The sequence below is a fragment of the Uloborus diversus genome, chromosome 2 (genome assembly GCF_026930045.1).
Source record: "Uloborus diversus isolate 005 chromosome 2, Udiv.v.3.1, whole genome shotgun sequence".
NCBI lineage: Eukaryota > Metazoa > Arthropoda > Arachnida > Araneae > Uloboridae > Uloborus > Uloborus diversus.
This window is the reverse complement of record NC_072732.1, coordinates 11,396,430-11,414,049: the sequence shown is the minus strand read 5'-3', so window position 1 is coordinate 11,414,049 and position 17,620 is coordinate 11,396,430. Positions and strand designations below refer to the sequence as shown.

General features: G+C 35.7%; 1 protein-coding gene across 1 annotated transcript; it reads left to right on the top strand.

Annotated features, from left to right (window-relative positions):
• The first annotated feature begins 921 nt into the window (after window positions 1-921).
• On the top strand, window positions 922-17,181 carry LOC129217810 (beta-1,3-galactosyltransferase 5-like). The gene is made up of 2 exons (XM_054852150.1): window positions 922-1,348; window positions 16,514-17,181. Exons 1-2 carry the CDS (start codon window positions 922-924, stop codon window positions 17,089-17,091), a joined length of 1,005 nt encoding a protein of 334 aa, XP_054708125.1. The 3' UTR covers window positions 17,092-17,181.
• The last annotated feature ends 439 nt before the right edge of the window (window positions 17,182-17,620 follow it).

Here is a 17,620-nt window from a genome sequence, read left to right as displayed (position 1 = left end):
TCAAGTGTTTTTGAAGTTCCTGAAAATCGACTGCTTGTGCACATTAACTTCTTAAACTATAGCAAAAATTACATATTCTAATCTGGAGATACAAGCATCAAATGGCTCTTCAGAGTCTTAAATCGTGTAACAAGGCCGTCATATTAACGGAGCTCTCTTTCGTGGAAAATATTTCAATGAGGAATAAATAAAATTGGAGTTAAATACAAAGGCAATTGCAGTTAAAAATAGTGCCCGAAAATTTTTTAGATTCATAAAAAGTGTTTTAATGAAAAAAAAAGAGATGTTTTGAAAAATAAAACTTTGAAGGTAGAAAAGGGCATTTGTTATCACAGAAAATTTAAAACGAGAGTTAAAAAGAATTTAGAATCAAAATATGGAATTTTGAAGTTGAATATTTTTTGTAATTGATGCCGAAGTATTGATGTGCTTACCAGAACTACTTTGACGTAAGAGGAAAATAAATACATCGCAGATACTGTGAAGGTATTAATAGTGACTCTTCACATTTGCGCTAAAAAACCTTAAAGGGAATGAAAAAAAAATTCTTAACAAAGTTCAACCTTTCGTACCTGATGTAAAAGTACATACGAACAACTTAGAACTGTAGTAACGATGAAATATTTATGTATGAACATTGCCTACTTCGTAAGAAACTAAATCTTTAACTCAGGTGAAAATTAGTAATTATACTGTAGAAAGAGTAAACAAATTCCTTTAGAAATAATGGATCAACAGAATGAAAAAATAAGAAAACTTCGATCAGACATACGAAATCACACGTCCATACCACCACACTCAATCATGAAACGGTATTCAAAAGTGGCACCAAATGCTTTGTGCATTATGCCCCGAAAAGCGATAGCTTGGATCATGTTGGCCATGGCAGTTCTGACAATCGTTTCATTCATATCGATAGAAATGCGAAGATTGATATCGATCAACAACCTGCTCAATCAAAGAGCGTTGCAAGGCCACATGTTGATGCATTACCTGAAGACCCTCAAGAATGAAACCACGATGGAACCGAAGGAAATGGCTAATCTCAACCATTCTGTAGAAGTCCTTTCGGTCGCGACTAAGACACCGATTTGGCACATCGAAGATCTTTTCGAGGAACAGCCTCACTGCTCCAGCAAGCCCTTTCTGCTGGTACTGGTGGCGTCAGCACCAGAAAACTTCGAACGCAGAAATGCGATCAGGAAAACTTGGGCTGGTTCCGAGAGACAGAAGCATTGGATCACGCGAACACATGCTAAGACGGTGTTCCTCATAGGTCTATCCACAACGAAGTTTCTGAACGTCCTAACACAGAATGAAAATGAGCAATATGGAGATGTCTTATTAGGTAAGTAACAGTACAGGTTGACTCAAAAAGAATGGTGGGGTTTCAAAAAGAGGAATCTTGAATCTACAGTTCTTTGGTGGAGCTTGAATGAAAGAGCGAGTTGTTAAGTTTTGCTAGATGTCTTACAACCGTATAGGTTGATTCAGGGGGTTTCATAATAAGAGGAATCTTGGATCTACAACTTTTTGGTAGAGCTTGAATGAAGGAGCAAGTTGCTACGTCTAGCTAGATGTCTTTGCGTAAGTAACAATACAGGTTGACTCAAAAAGAATGGCGAGGTTTCATTTCATAATAAGGCTACCGATTAGGGAATATTAGATTTACTACTCTTTGGTGGAGCTTGAATGAAAGAGCAAGTTGTAAAGTCTAGCTAGATGTCTTTGCGTAAGTAAATAGGTTGACTCAAAAAGAATGGTGAGGTTTTATAAACTACTGATTAGGGAATATTAGATCTACAACTCTTTGGTGGAGCTTCAATGAAAGAGCAAGTTGTAAAGTCTAGCTAGATGCCTTTGCGTAAGTACCAATTCAGGTTGACTCAAAAAAGAATGGTGAGGTTTCAAACTAAGGCAACTGATTTGGCAATATTAAATCTACTGCTCTTTGCTAGAGCTGAAATGAGAGAGCACCTTTTCTGTTGTCAAGTTACACCAAACCCAGGATGAGTTTCCACCCAATTTTTATCTAACTACACCGCTGTCCGTGGGAAAGCGGAAACAGTGGTTTATTTCTCAATGAATTTCATGTGGTAGATAATGGCGATATATGCAATCAGTTTAGAAACTTTAAAGTTTCTGTACCTACAACATTCAATATGCGGCCCATAGGTCATTTAAAAAGAAAAATCAGACAAAAAATTAATTATGCGCTTAAATTTATGTAAAATACACACAAAAGTGTCATTTACAAGAACATTTATTCTTCCAAAAAAATATGAAAGTGACAAACTCAGTTGTTTCCATTTTCCTCAGAGTACAGCATGCACGCTGTACATGGATTATGAAAACACCTAAATTCCGCATCAAAAAAGCACGAAAGATGAAATTCATAACTAAATGCTCTTAGCAACCTTTCGCATAAAGAATCAAACTAGTTGAAACGAAACCAGTTATTTCGCATTTAAATAAACTTGCTGGAGAGGAAAATGGAGGATATCTTAGCTTCAAAAAACAACTTTTTTCAGTGTCCTCTTCAGAGAGCGATGACGCCTACACTATTGTTTGTAAACACGCGAAACTTTAAGAATGTTTTCTTTATGTTGCCTAATCTCTATTTCTCAATGACTTAGTTTCAAAAATGATCACAAGTTCGGCAATAGAGTTGTGTTTATTTACCTTAACCAAACCTAATAGCTATTGAAGCGAAATATGACCCTAAAAGTCATTTGAGCGAAATATTAGTTCTAATAGTCACCCAGCAAAATCAGGGCAACAGTCATACAATCAGTAAATGGACCGCACAACGCTCATTTCATCGTATGAGCTTCAGGAACTCCCCCCCCCCCCCCCAGACCTATATTTCGACTTCGAAGCCATTCTTCCGCATACTTCAATTTTTAATTTTATCTTTAAAATTTCCTCTTTCTTTTTATCTTAAATCTTCTCTTTAAATTTTCTGCATGCTTGTAATTTGCATTTATTTGAATCCTTCAAAACGTACCTTCAAAATACCCAAACAACAAAATCTATTTTACATCGTTTGTCTGTTGCTTCCCTGTCAACTGACGAAATTTGGGGAAATCCTGGAGAAAATTGTGCGAAACGTTTTACATTCGAATTCTCCTCGAACCACTACTGTGGTTGTTTTTATAGACTTTCAACGAGACACGATTGTCAAAATGCCTATTTGTACTCTTTTTTTACCTGACGGATTCTCCAAATCGTTCTCAGGGCCGGCTCTAGTATTGCCCTAGGCGATATTAACAAGTGCCGTCCCTCCCCTCCCCCTATTGAATTAAAATAACTTTATTAAATAATATGTTAATAAAATAAAAACTAGTATGTTGTGGCCACCACGAAACTTTCTTCTATATTTTTCTTTTTTTTTTTTTCTGATCCCTCCCCATGCTTGACGAGGAAGCAATATTCCCAACAAAAACAAAATGACACATGCAAAAACTTGACGACCATCCCAATGTCTGAATTATTGCGAAAGCAAAGCAAAGAGCGAAAATTGAAAGTTATTTTAAAAGCCTTGCTTGAAGTAATTACAAATATTTCACTTGTTAACAAACGCAAGATGGCAACAGTTAAAAATTTTAAATCATTGAGATAATATTTCCTATCATTTCCATACAATTAAAATCACGAGAAATACGCAGACGACAATCTATTACGATTTATCTTTCTTATTGTTGCATTAATAAAAATATTTTTATTCGAAAAAATAAATAAATTAACACCTCTTGGAGCGATTGGCGTCAAAATTGAACCAAAGCCTGTTTACATATGGATTCACATATATTCCAAATTTCAACCAGAACGTAGCATTACTTCTTGAGATAGGGCACTCACAATGGAAAAAAAGAACGGGCGATTGCGCTACCCCCTTTTTAGCTGTTGACACCAAAATAAAATCAGTTGTTATACCCACTAAGGGCTACTTGCCGATCAATTTTTCTTCCATTCCGTTCATTATTTCTTGAGATACAGCAGTCACAATTGACGACAAAAAACGTTCTATAGCTCAACCCCCGTTCGAGCTATTGGCACCAAAATTGAATCAGCACCTGTTCCTGTTAATGGCAACATATGGACTAAATTTTGTTTGATTCCGCCAGTTACTTCCTGAGGAATAGTAAGCACACGTAACTCAAAAAACGTCCCATTGCTCCACCCCCCATGGAGGAATTCGCGCCAAAAACCAATGGGCAGAAGTTCACATAGGGGCACATATGTGTACAAACTTTCGTTCGATTTCATGCGGTAGTTTTTGCTGTAGAGCGGCCACAAAAAACTGGTCACACACAGACGTGACACACACACATACACACACACACACACACATACACACACACAGACAGACAGACATTTTCCAAAAATGGTCGAAATGGACTCAGCACACCTCAAAACGTTCGAATCCGTCAAAATTCGAAATTCGAAAATTTGCACGAATCCAATACTTTCTTCTATATATTAGATATAGAAGAAAGTAATAATAGTAAAGTTCTTAAAATCAAAGTGAGTTTCTAGTTAAATTCCAAACTGGGTTTTGCATATCCAAGCATTGGTACACTTTAAATTATCTTTTTTGCCAAAAGTAGTGCATCTTTTGGCCAGGGCCAGATTTAGACCAAACGGGGCCCTAAGCTATTTCAGGAATGGGGCCCTACAAAATATCAGGAAAAAATAGGCAAACAATTTTTCTAAAAAAGGTATATGCTTTTTTGCAAATGCACAGTAAAACTTGTTTTTGATTCGACTAACAAATAAGAGCAATCAAAACAGAGAGAATTCAGGGAGGAAAAAAGGTAATGTATTCAATCGGCTTTCGGTAAAATTAGTTTTTGATCACCCTTTCAACCCTCCGACAAATAAAACACTGCATTAAATATAAAAAGATCAATAGTAAAAAATGCTTCAAAAGAAATTTTGTACAGATTTAGAAAATAATTTACTGTGCGCATTTAAATAATTCAAAATTTATTTACTTGATCTTCTATCTATCTATCTATACATATAATAAAATAAGATGTTTGTGTGTGTGTGTGTGTGTGTTTGTGGCGCGCATCCCGGGAAAACGGTAAGGCCTAGAAAGATGAAATTTGGTATACAGGTGTAGTTTTTGCTGAAGTTGTGCACCTCGGGCTTCGATTTTTGATATTTTAATTAGAAAAAAAGTTATTTAATGTTTTATGTTATTTTTAGCACTTTTTAGTACTTTTGACCTCACAGATCCCGAACCAATCGCGCCAGACGGATATTTTTTACACTATTGTGTAGGAAATTTAATTTTAAATATGATGAATGAAAAAATTTTGAAGATAGAGCAATTTTTGTCTTTTTTATAGATTTTTGAAAAAACCTTTATTGTACATTTTTTTCTGGGTTTAGTTTTTTTCGAAACCCATCCTGCGACAAGTATTGAACCCTCAATTCTAACATTTTAGTTGGTAATAGTAAAAACATTCCGCCCCCTTCAGAAGAAAAAAGTTTTGAAAAATACGCAATAGTTTTTTTTTTTACAATTTTTTTAATGGCAGAACACAACGCATATCGACCGTTCCCAAGCGGTAATTCTGTAAGCTACGCTATGTTATGTAAGACGGCTTGGTTTCTTGCGTGCTCGATAGATGGCGCCACTACTTTTTCATCATTTTTTGCGCTCTTTTCAAAAATGTCTTATGTCTTTTGAAATTTTAACCATGGATAGCCTACCATCCGGCTTTACTTATTCAAATATTAATATTACAAACGATCAAAATGAAAATTTAACTTTCAGAGTCAAAGAAATCACTGATAAAAATGCTGCAAATGTAAGTTTTAATTTTTTTTCTTAATTTAATTGCGGATAATCCCGAAAAAAAAAATGTTATTAAAGGGACAGAACAGCCGATTTAAATTATTGGAATTGAAAAAAATGTGACAATCCATGTGCCTATAGGTTTAACGTTGTAATTAATAATTTAATCAACGGTCTAAATTGCTACAACTATATCAATTAGATAACATTATATGCAGTATTGGGGGGAAGTACATATATATAGTGTGAAAATGTAAGTCAGAACAGCTCTTTTACAAAAGTACTCCAATAGGCTTTCTAGTTTATTTATTTATTTATTTATTTTGCAAGAAACACACGCACACTATATATATATATATATATATATATATATATATATATATATATATATATATATATATATATATATATATATATATATATATATTTGGTGATGGGGGTGTGATCGCTTCCTTTTGGGGGGAGAGGGGAACATATTCCCCTTAGTTTTATTTACCCATGTTTTGCAGCATTTTTTAAAATTAATTTTCTGTTTAGTTTGTTCTTTACGTTTTGTTGTTTTTTCACCAATACTTACACGTTCGTTACTTAATTGCTATGTTGGGCCTTTTTAGGTTAAAGATTTTTAAAATTGTATTTGTGTTTTAATAGAAATTGAATTAATTTCTCTTTTGAACGGCTTATACAGATTTAACTAAAATATGCTTGTTAATTTTATACACAGAACTGGTTACAGCAATACAGTGAAGATACAAAAAGTACTTGGCGTGTTGCAACAACATATCCGAAATAAGGGAGATTTAATAAATACAAAATCAGCTATCGCTGTGTGCATAAGACAGACATAAGACCAGGGGATGGTCCTTCAAAGCATACAGGATCAGAGCCTGATTACCGCAGGGGCATGCGTGGCACAGGCCCCTCCTCTTAGATTTCAGGGGTCCCAAAATCCCCTTTATTTATCATGCTAATTCAAAATAAATAATAATTTTCCTCAGAATCTAGAGTGCAATGATGTCATTGATATTTTTGCAAATGCTAAGACAAGGAAAAAAATCTCTTATTTGTTGATAATAATTCCCCTTAAAAACTTGATCTCTGTGCAAATCCTAAAACCACTCCAAGTTTAGTCTGTATTTACTATTAAAAGTTATATCATAGATAACTTGAATATTTACGGTTTACTGCAATGGGCAAAGTGCAACTACATCTTTAACAATTATTGTATACTATATCACTTCTACTTGTTAAATATATAGTACTATATTTTGACATGAGGTACCACCAAATTTAGCATGGCTGTGCTAATACGCAAGTATCGAAATATTTTATAGCTTCATTACATAGAATAAGCAGGAATAGGAGGGGTGGAGCACAAAATGAATTTCATGCCCAGTGTTCTCAAAAACCTTTGTCGGGCCTTAAGGGGGCCCTGAAATAGAATTGTGCCCCATGTCCAATATCAGAATGATCAGGCTCTGTACAGGATGCACTGCTAAATTGACAATTACAATACAAAGGCAAGTTACTTTCAATTAAATGTATATATAATATGTTTATTAATATATGTTTATGAAATAATTCAGCAGCTTTCATAAAAAAAATCTCGAAAGAGTGCTACATGCAATATACCAACAGCCCAGTTATCTCATCCAGAGACTGCGGTGTTGTCCAGTACTGGACAGAGGGGTGGCAATTTAATGAGAGAATTTGTATTACATTTCTATGCACAACTTTTTTTAAATAATCTTCCTTGGCGAATTACGACTGTGGTGGTTTTTCGAGGGGCGGTTTAACAAGAGGTTTAACTGTAGTTCTGCCTTAGCTCTGGCTTAAGGCAGTAACTTACTCCTTAATACCCAAGAACACAATGCTGGTGTTTCTCGCTGGGTTTCTTAATTTAATTTAACTGCCAGTCTGTTGGTACTCTGAGCACCAATAAGAGGATATTTGCGTCCAGCATGGTTACTGACTGTTCCAAACTGATGAGTTCATAACAAGGGCAAAACAGCAGCCTCTGGGTGGGATAACCATGCTGTCTGGAGGATATGTATGCAGATTGCATGAATAAGACCAGCCTGGTTAGTAGTTTACAATCCAATACCAGTTTCTGGTTCTCAATTTGCCTTTTTATTTATTTATATTAAGTTGATAAGGGTAATGATGATCTTTTCTTGAAATTATTTTTGAGCTCATAATCAGAAACATTGAACCATAATTTGTTTTTTAATTTTGATAATATAAGAACTGAGGGGGAGCAGGAGGGACAGAATTAAAAGCATGATTATTTGAATAAAACAGAACAGAATTTTTTTTCAAAAAAATAATCATTTTCATTTTATGTTAAATGCCCCATTATATATGAAAAAAAAGAGCCAATGTAATTTTCAACATGAAAAGTAAACTTTTGAGCATTAAATATATGTTGTACCCGTCATAAAACCTATCGACACATGATAAGGTATCATAGATCATTTTCTCTTGAATTTCTACATTAAGATTTTTATTTTTTAATTTAAAAAAAAATAGTAATTATATTAGCTATGAAGTTTTAAGGTATTTTATTTCTTAATTAATTGGTTAATTACACATCAGTAGGTGCACTGACTGATTACTTTTAATATCTTCTTCTCACACACTAAAAACAAAGCTAAACTGACATGAAATAAACAATAAAATAGTGATGCCATCTAGTGTTCTCGAAAGAATTAGCACGTCTACAGAATTACCGCTTGGGATCGGTCAATATGCGAACACAACGCGAGCTGTTCGCTTGCCGGCTGAGTTCCGAGTTTACCTCATCACGTGATCCAACTGAAATCGTTTGCCTTCGCTTCACCTTTTTTTTTTTTTTTTTTTTTTTTTTGCAAGCGCTACTTTTTGAACACTACGGGGAACATAGAGCCTTTATTTTTGAGGGCTATTTTGATTAAATAAAGCCCGCGATTTTTTGCATGATCTTCGTTTCTGTTACGAATTGGCGGTTAGGTTAGGTAGATACAAAGACAGATAGAGGTTGAGTGGATAAAAAATGTTTTTGTTTTCGAATTAATACTTATATAAATAAAAAAAAGATTGTACTGTCAGGAGATAGATATGCGCAGATCGTATAGATTGATAGATGGACAAATGTAGAGGTCGATATAGTAGATGGACAGCAAGAAATAGATAGAGGTTGAGTGGACAAAAAATGATTTTGTTTTCGAATTAATACTTATATAAATAAAAAACGATTGTGCTGTCAGGAGGTAGATATGCACAGATCGTATAGCTTGATAGATAGACAAATGTAGAGGTCGATATAGTAGATGGACAGCAAGAAAGAGGCATGCCCGTCATTTAAGGAATTTCAACGGAGTGTTAGTGACCCCCCCCCCCCCCCCACACACACACCATGACTTTGAAAAAACAATGCTTTCACATAAAAGTGGAAGTGCTTTTTGTTATTTTTCGACAAAATTTGCATGAAGGGTACGTCGTTTGTGTCTCCCCCTCCTTTAAAAATATTCCAAACGACAGAACTGGAGATAGATCTAGAAAAAATTTTATTCAAACTACTAATGATATAGATAGATATAGATTGATTGATACCGCCACGAAATTTGTTTAAGTAGCCGCCGAAGGCGGCAACTTCGGTGTAAAATGGCGAATGATAATATTGAGAAAAAAGCGAAAAACATTGATTAATACCGTCGCTAAATTTTCTAAGTAGCCGCCGAAGGCGGCAACTCTGGCGCAAAAAGGCGAATGGCGTAAAAAGGCGGACCAGCTGGTCGCCGCAGGCGGCTAGTACATATAATAAAATAAGATGTTTGTGTGTGTGTGGCGCGCATCCCGGGAAAACGGTAAGGCCTAGAAAGATGAAATTTGGTATACAGGTGTAGTTTTTGCTGAAGTTGTGCACCTCGGGCTTCGATTTTTGATATTTTAATTAGAAAAAAAGTTATTTAATGTTTTATGTGATTTTTAGCACTTTTTAGTACTTTTAACCTCACAGACCCCGAACCAATCGCGCTAGACAAATATTTTTGGTACTATAGTGTCGGAAATTTAATTTTAAATATGATGAACAAAAAAATTTTGAAGATAGAGCAATTTTTGTATTTTTTATGAATTTTTGAAAAAACCTTTAATTTGCATGTTTTCCTGGGTTTTATTTTTTTCTAATATCATCCTGCGAGAAGAATCAAAGCCTCATTTCTAAAATTTAAGTTGGTAATAGTAAAAACATTTCGCCCTCTTCAGAAAAAAAAGTTCTTAAAAATACGCAATAGTTTTTTTTATACAATTTTTTTAATGCTGAACACATCATATCTTTTCACGCATCGGTTGAAAAAAGCGTTCTTCAATCTCTTATGCCTGTGACGTCACTACTTGGATTTCGATTCGATATTTACGATGGAATCTTAATCGCAAGCAATGTTAATCTTTTTTTTTTATTATATAGCTTACTTCATTTTCTGACGTGATGACCACGTGTTTTTTCGGCAGCGCTTGCTTTTTTTCTTTCCTTTTTTTTTTTGCATTTATTTCTTTTTCCATCCTCCCCCCCCCCCCCCCAAGCTGGACCTTTCGCTGTATCTATATTACGTTACATTTCATAGTTGTGTGCATTAATTCAATAAAAACAACGAGATTTTTTTTATCTTTGTCAAACGCTATTTTTTGCACACTGCGGGGAATTTGAGCTTTTTTTTTTTTTTTTTTGCTCTACTTAAATGAAAAAAAGCGGTTTTTTGAGTGTTCTTTGTTTTTATTAGGAAATGGGTGAGGAGGTCAAAATAAATAGAGATGGATAAGAAAATGCAGAGATAGATTGTAAAGGTAGATAGCCGCCGAAGGCGGCAATCTTGGCGTAAAAATGTGAATGGCACAAAAAAAAGATAGGGATGGATTGATTAATACTGCTGCCAAATTTATTTAAACAACCGCCGAAGGCGGCAAACTTGAAGTAAAAAGGTAAATGACAAGTTAGCCAAACAGCCGCCGTAGGTGGCTGCTTGCACATTGGGTGTCAATGCCCCTCCCTCCCCCACATACACCATGACTTTGAAAAAACAATGCTTTCACATAAAAGTGGAAGTGCTTTTTGTTGTTTTTCGACAAAATTTGCATGAAGAGTACGTCGTTTGTGTCTCCCCTCCCCCTCCTTTAAAAATATTCCAAACGACGAAACTGGAGACAGATCTAGAAAATATTTTATTCAAATTATTAATGATATAGATAGATATAGATTGACTGACACCGCCACGAAATTTATTTAAGCAGCCGCCGATGGCGGCAACATTGGCGTAAAAAAACGAATGGTAATACTGATTTATAGAGAAAAACATTGATTAATGTCGTCGCTAAATTGTTTAAGCAGCCGCCGAAGGCGGCACCCCTGGCGTAAAAAGGCGGACCAGCTGGTCGCCGCAGGCGGCTAGTAAGAAATAAAATAGAAGCAAAAAATCTTTGTTTAGAAGTTTCAAAGGCATATCTAATTATTTTCAAGGACTGTAGAACAATTAAAATTATTTAAAGCGCTTCAATTGCACTTTCCAGTCTCTGACATTTTAATACTCGAGTGTATATTTTTACAAAATCGTTATAACTTAGTAAGAAACAGCTGTTTTAAGTTTAAAAGAAAAAAAAATAAACTATATATTTCTCATTAGACCAACGTTTTCAATTACAAGTAGTAAATGGAAGTAAGATAAAAGCAAGCACTAACAAAATTTTTTCCAAAATACTGCATTCGGGATTAAATAAATAGCAAGATATGAGTCACAAAAATTTATCTTAAGTAATATGTTACAGAAGCGTGAGAACCATGATTTTTACATTTTTGATGCATGATCCAACAAGGAGCTGAATTTGATATATTTTGGAATTCCCCCCCCCCTCCTGTTTGCTAGAAATTTTAAAATTCAAGATTTGTAGACACTTTTCCAAAGTTTTCTAGCACTTGAAAATTCACGCAATTTGCCGCTTCTAAAGTTAAGTTGAATTTCTAGTTAAATTCCGGAATATGTTTTGCATATCCATCCAAACACTGTAACACTCCTTTTTTTCTTTTCTTTTCCTAGCATTAAAACAGTGAATTTTATGGCATTGAAACAAATATTCATTCTTGAAAATAATGTTTCGACTTCAACATTTGCTGCCCTAGGCGGCCGCCTACCCCAGGAGCCCGGCCTGCCCATTCTTTATGTACAAGATAGACAACTCATAGACGCTACTCATTTGGTTGATTGCTCTGCACTAAATATTTTTAATTGTGTAGCCGGAGATATTGGAGAACCCGTGGTCAAATGACCTAATGGTGAATAGACCCGGCATTTGAGAAATAAATACAGTAAACTCCCGATTATCGGCGGTCCGATTATCCGCGGTTCGGATTATCCGCGGGGCTTTTAACTTTTTTTTTCTTCAACGGTGGTGACTTACGATTATGTTATTGCATGTTTTTAGCTTTCTCATATATTTTTTTGAATCAGTGTTATTGTTTTTCCTATAACTTTTCAAAATGTGTGAGTTTTATTCCTATTTTTCAGCTATTGTATACGCAGTATTGTTTTTTACCTATACTTCGGATTATCCGCGGTTTCACTTATCCGCGGTTACCGTGCCACCCTAATCCGCTGATAATCGGGAGTTTACTGTAAATCTTTTTTACATAATCTATGTCAAATGTTTTGTTCATTCCACTTAAGTTCTTCTTGTTTTTTTCATTCCACAAAAGGAAACCACCTTTTAATTCAGGATTTATATATGCTTATCTAAATCATGGGTGGCAAAGAGCTATTTTTTATAAAGTGAAACTTTTTATGCGAGGGCATTAAAATTCACACCCACAACCTTTTCGTGTAACGAAAAATGGTGGCGGTAAACACTGTTTCGGTTAGAGTGGGAGCAGTGTCTCGCTTGCCTTCGGGTGTCGGAGAAGATTGAGATACACGCTCTTCTCGCTATTTTTCCTTCTTGTTGTCCATGGTTGCGTGTATAACTGCGTTCAGGTGGTGCACAGTGGGGTGAAAACGCAAAAAGCGCTTTAAAATTGTGTTTTTCCTGTTTTTAATCAATTGTGGATTAATAACAAAGCACAGACCTACCTCTTAGGCAACCAGAACTGGAATTTTAGAGCCCTTCGTCTACTACAAAGCTAAAGGGAGCATTTAGACAGATGAAGAAACTTGAGTGCGGGAATTTAAAAAAATTGCTTTTAAGCAGTTTATAATTTTTTTTCTTATGAAAGGCGGGTATATTTAATATATCTCGTGTCCAACGACAGCAATTGGACAAAAAAAAAAAAAAAAAAAAAAATGAATAATCGAATATTCAAACCGAAAATCAGTTTTGTTCAGCACCGCAAACTAGATAATAAAGTAACGGAACAATAAGTAGTTGTTAACATACTTTAAACACTTTAAATATGTTCAAAAGCTCTAAAAGCTACAATATGATCAAATGCCTTTACTTACGCGAGATTTCGAAGATTAATCCACGAAATGTTCAGTTTTGTACTTCATTCAATGTGAAAGTAAATTTCGTTGCAACTGCCTTCGTTCGCCATTCAAACTGAAGTTGTCGTTGGACGATAAGTCAGAGCGCATGCGCAAGGAGTCGCTCTCCTATTGAATGCTTTTTTAGCACTTTTGTTAACGTCGTTATTTTTTTCGAGGTTATTTTTTTCGAAGCTATTTTTTCTCGACAAAAAAATTTACTTTTATGTACTTTTTGAAATTAATATTAATTAGTCATATAGAAAGACCCTGAAAGGGAATTAGCTGCGTAAACCTGCGAACTTAAGAACCTGAGCACAAACAAATCGAAAAAACTCGTTCATTAAATGCCTGTGAAAACAAACAAGCGAGAGAGGTTTAAAAAACATTTTTCAGCACTTTTTGGCATTATCGCCCCACTGTGCGGCTTGACGATCACTGAGCACTGCAGTTAGTTATCAACAGAGCATCTGTTAGCACACAAGTGTGCAGGGCCTGATTACCGCACAGGCCTACTAGGCCTGGGGCCCCCCCTCTTCCTAAGAGGCCCCAAATTACTTAAAGAATTATGCATAGCATTACAACTATACAAAAAACACACACATTTTTTAAATAATAGCCTTCAGGGGACCTCAAAATTGATGTGGGCCTTGGGCCTCACTTTTAGTTAGTCGGGCCTTGCAAGTGTGCATGAATGTAAAAAACCACACGTCATGGAACAACAATTAATGCAGTTTTCTCACAGCTCCTAGAAAATTTAGAATCCAGTTTTTGTTTTTATTACTAACTAGTGGTACCCGCACAGCTTTACCCGCAAAAGAAAAATTAAAAGGTCTTTTGGTTCGCCTGTATATTTACAAATAATGTATGGTGAATTTTCTCGGCAATTGGCTTGTACCCATGTTACGGTTCCACGTTATGATAATTTCGTATCTCGCCAATTGGCTTGTGCCCATGTTACGGTTCCACGTTATGATAATTTTGTAATTTACTCGTCCATCTTATATTTTTGTTCTTAAAATTGGAATAGAAAAAGAACCACATCGAATTTTCGGAAAATCGCTTCGAGGTGCACACCTCCATGCTACAAACTAACTTTGTGCCAAATTTCATGAAAATCGGCCGAACGGTCTAGGCGCTATGTGCGTCACAGAGATCCAGACATCCAGATATCCTTCGGACAGAGAGACTTTCAGCTTTATTATTAGTAAAGATTTTAGCTGTCATACACCGATAAGTTCTCTTCTCAAGAACAAAGAGGATGATGCACAGTGACACGTACGTAAATAAATGAATCATAAACACAATCTAAGCTATTCAAAAGTGATTCATGAATAATTAGTGTTTCCCAGCAATACACGAGTCTCACTTCTATCGTGTGTCTTTACAACACACCCTGTTTTTTTTTCAAAAATCAGGATCTAAACTCAACTTTTTATTTTCCATACAGAGGTACAGAGCACTAAGATTAAAATTAATAATTTTTTCATTTTACATGCTATGCCCATAAATCGCATTCCAGAATACAAATCATCACAAAAGAAAAACTTGAAACTCATCTCCTGGCAAACTTGGTATTTCTGACTTAGTACATTGACACGTATGAAAGAGAATCCTACGATTGTATCCTACGATATATATACTGTTAAAACTACAGGTTGCGTTTCGCACCTTTCAGGGGTGAAACGCTTGTTCACCAGCGGCACCCGAAAGAGAGCCGAAATTGCACCCTTAGCAAGGGTGAAAAACTGGCTCCCTTCACCCAACGTGCACCGTAGGTGAAAGATGGTACCCTAGGTGAGAAAAATGGCCTTTATTGCTTCCTATAGAGATTCCCCCATCTCCCGTGTTGTGTGAGTTTTTGAATACAATTGTGTTTTATTTATTTTTGATTTATATATACGAAGGCATTTGATCACATTTCAACTTTCGAACATAGTTTTGTCTGTTCGTGCACTAACTTTCTTACATTCACACTTGGACTGCTCAGTAATTAATATGTTGTTGACAACTTTTACTGCATGATCCGTACTGAAAATGAACAGGGAAGGAATTTATCAATCATTTGCCGGAACAACCAGAAATATTAGGAAACATTATAGATTAGAATCATGGGAAAATAAAAGCGTTTCATTAACGTTTAAAATTTTAATCGAGCATAACATATCAATACTTATTATGAGATTCGATATTTGAGTATCCTTATGCGTACAAGATAAATACTAATCTAAAAGCCGTTCTTTCCAATGTCAAGTTTTCCGTCAGATTAAAAATAAAAACGAGTAGATAACTACATTCGCTTCATGCAATAGTGCCTAAGATATGTTAACCAAAACACGATGTGAAACTCATGAGTCAAACACTGAGGGAGAGAGATATATTTTCACGCGTTCCCCCCCCCCCCCCCCCCCCCCCGCTGTTCTGTTCGTTTACACTACGTAGTTATTTCACTGAAAAGAAATAGACATTGACATATAGGCTGCTCGCGTCGATGTATTTTTATTCCGGAATTAGCTATTTAATTACCAGCTGATTTAAACGTTTTTATTTTTAATGTTGTTGTTGTTCAAGATAGTACTCATAGATAGTTTTAGGTAACAGTTTTGCAGGATATAAATAACAAGACATTAAATGTTTAATAAAGTAACGGAACAATAAGTAGTTGTTAACATACTTTAAACACTTTAAATATGTTCAAAAGCTCTAAAAGCTACAATATGATCAAATGCCTTTACTTACGCGAGATTTCGAAGATTAATCCACGAAATTTTCAGTTTTGTACTTCATTCAATGTGAAAGTAAATTTCGTTGCAACTTCCTTCGTTCGCCATTCAAACTGAAGTTGTCGTTGGACGATAAGTCAGAGCGCATGCGCAAGGAGTCGCTCTCCTATTGAATGCTTTTTTAGCACTTTTGTTAACGTCGTTCAACCACTGAGGAACCAAAAGCACCTTGAAGACACTTCCTAGCCTCCGTTGCTCCCTGAGGCACCGTTTTTTCCCCCTAGGGTGAAATTCTTTACCCCTGTGGCACTTCTGGTTTTAACAGTGTATATGTGATTAACTTTCACTGTTCAATCTTGGTCAGCTGATTTGCTTCTTTGAATTTAGGTAAATTTGACCTCCTCGGGTTCCTTATTAAAGACTAAGCACAGATCCTGCATCATGCTATGTACTTTTATTTGCATACAAATTAATACTATGAAAAATTTCACCCGTAGGGTCATACGTGGACACTTACCGAAATTTGACAGCAAAAGTTATGCATGGATTCACATGGGCTTTCAAACAGTGCAAGCCGATGTTCCTCCTGAAGACAGACGATGACTGTTTCGTCAACTTACATCTCCTGACGGAATTCCTTCGGAAGTACAATCCTATTCGAACGAATCTATACGCAGGACGTATAAGGTGGTCAGCTCCAGTTATAAGGGACCCGACCAGCAGGTGGTATGTATCGGACAAAGAGTACAGGGGATCCAGATACGCTCCTTACGTCAGCGGTGCAGGGTATGTCATGAGTCTGGATGTACTTCACAAACTGGTGCAGCTGTCTGGAAAGGTGGACGTATTTCCGAACGAGGATGCATATGTGGGGTACGTCTTGAACTTTGCCAGGGTGAGGCCGACGTACAGTGCGCGATTTGTGACGCACAACGGACCTTGGCAAGTGTGCAATTTTTTGTATTTGTTCGTAGTGCATCATGTGAAACCATCAAGACAAAAAGAATTCCAGGATATGGTAGATTTGGCAAGGCAGAAATGCCCAGAAAGTGATGTTGCAAGGGACTGGGTTTGAGAATTGGGAGTTTTGTGCAACAGGGTGGCGACAGAAACTGGAAAAAAAAGTTCCCTGACTTTTCCCTGATTAATTTCACCAAATTTCCCTGATTTACGTTACCAATGATAATGGCTTCTTTTCTTTGCCCTACCTGAAAAGCATTACATCTATATATATAAAAATAATAGTTTAAAAAACTAAAAAAACACGCTTTCGTAGCAAAGTGAACTAAAAAGTGAAAAATAATCTTTGGATGATAGTAGTTGACCAATCACTTAATTTTAATGTAATACAAAAAAGTGTGGGGTGCTCTGTCTATTTACATTTTTGCTTGGACAACAAATGGAAGAAATTAAAGCCCCCCACGCTTTTTTGTATTACATTAAAATTAAGTGATTGGTCAACTACTATCATCCAAAGATTATTTTTCACTTTTTAGTTCACTTTGCTACGAAAGCGTGTTTTTTTAGTTTTTAAACTATTATTTTATTTTTCTGTTTTTTAGTCTTGCAGTTGAAATATTTATCCAGAATTGACGAAATTATTT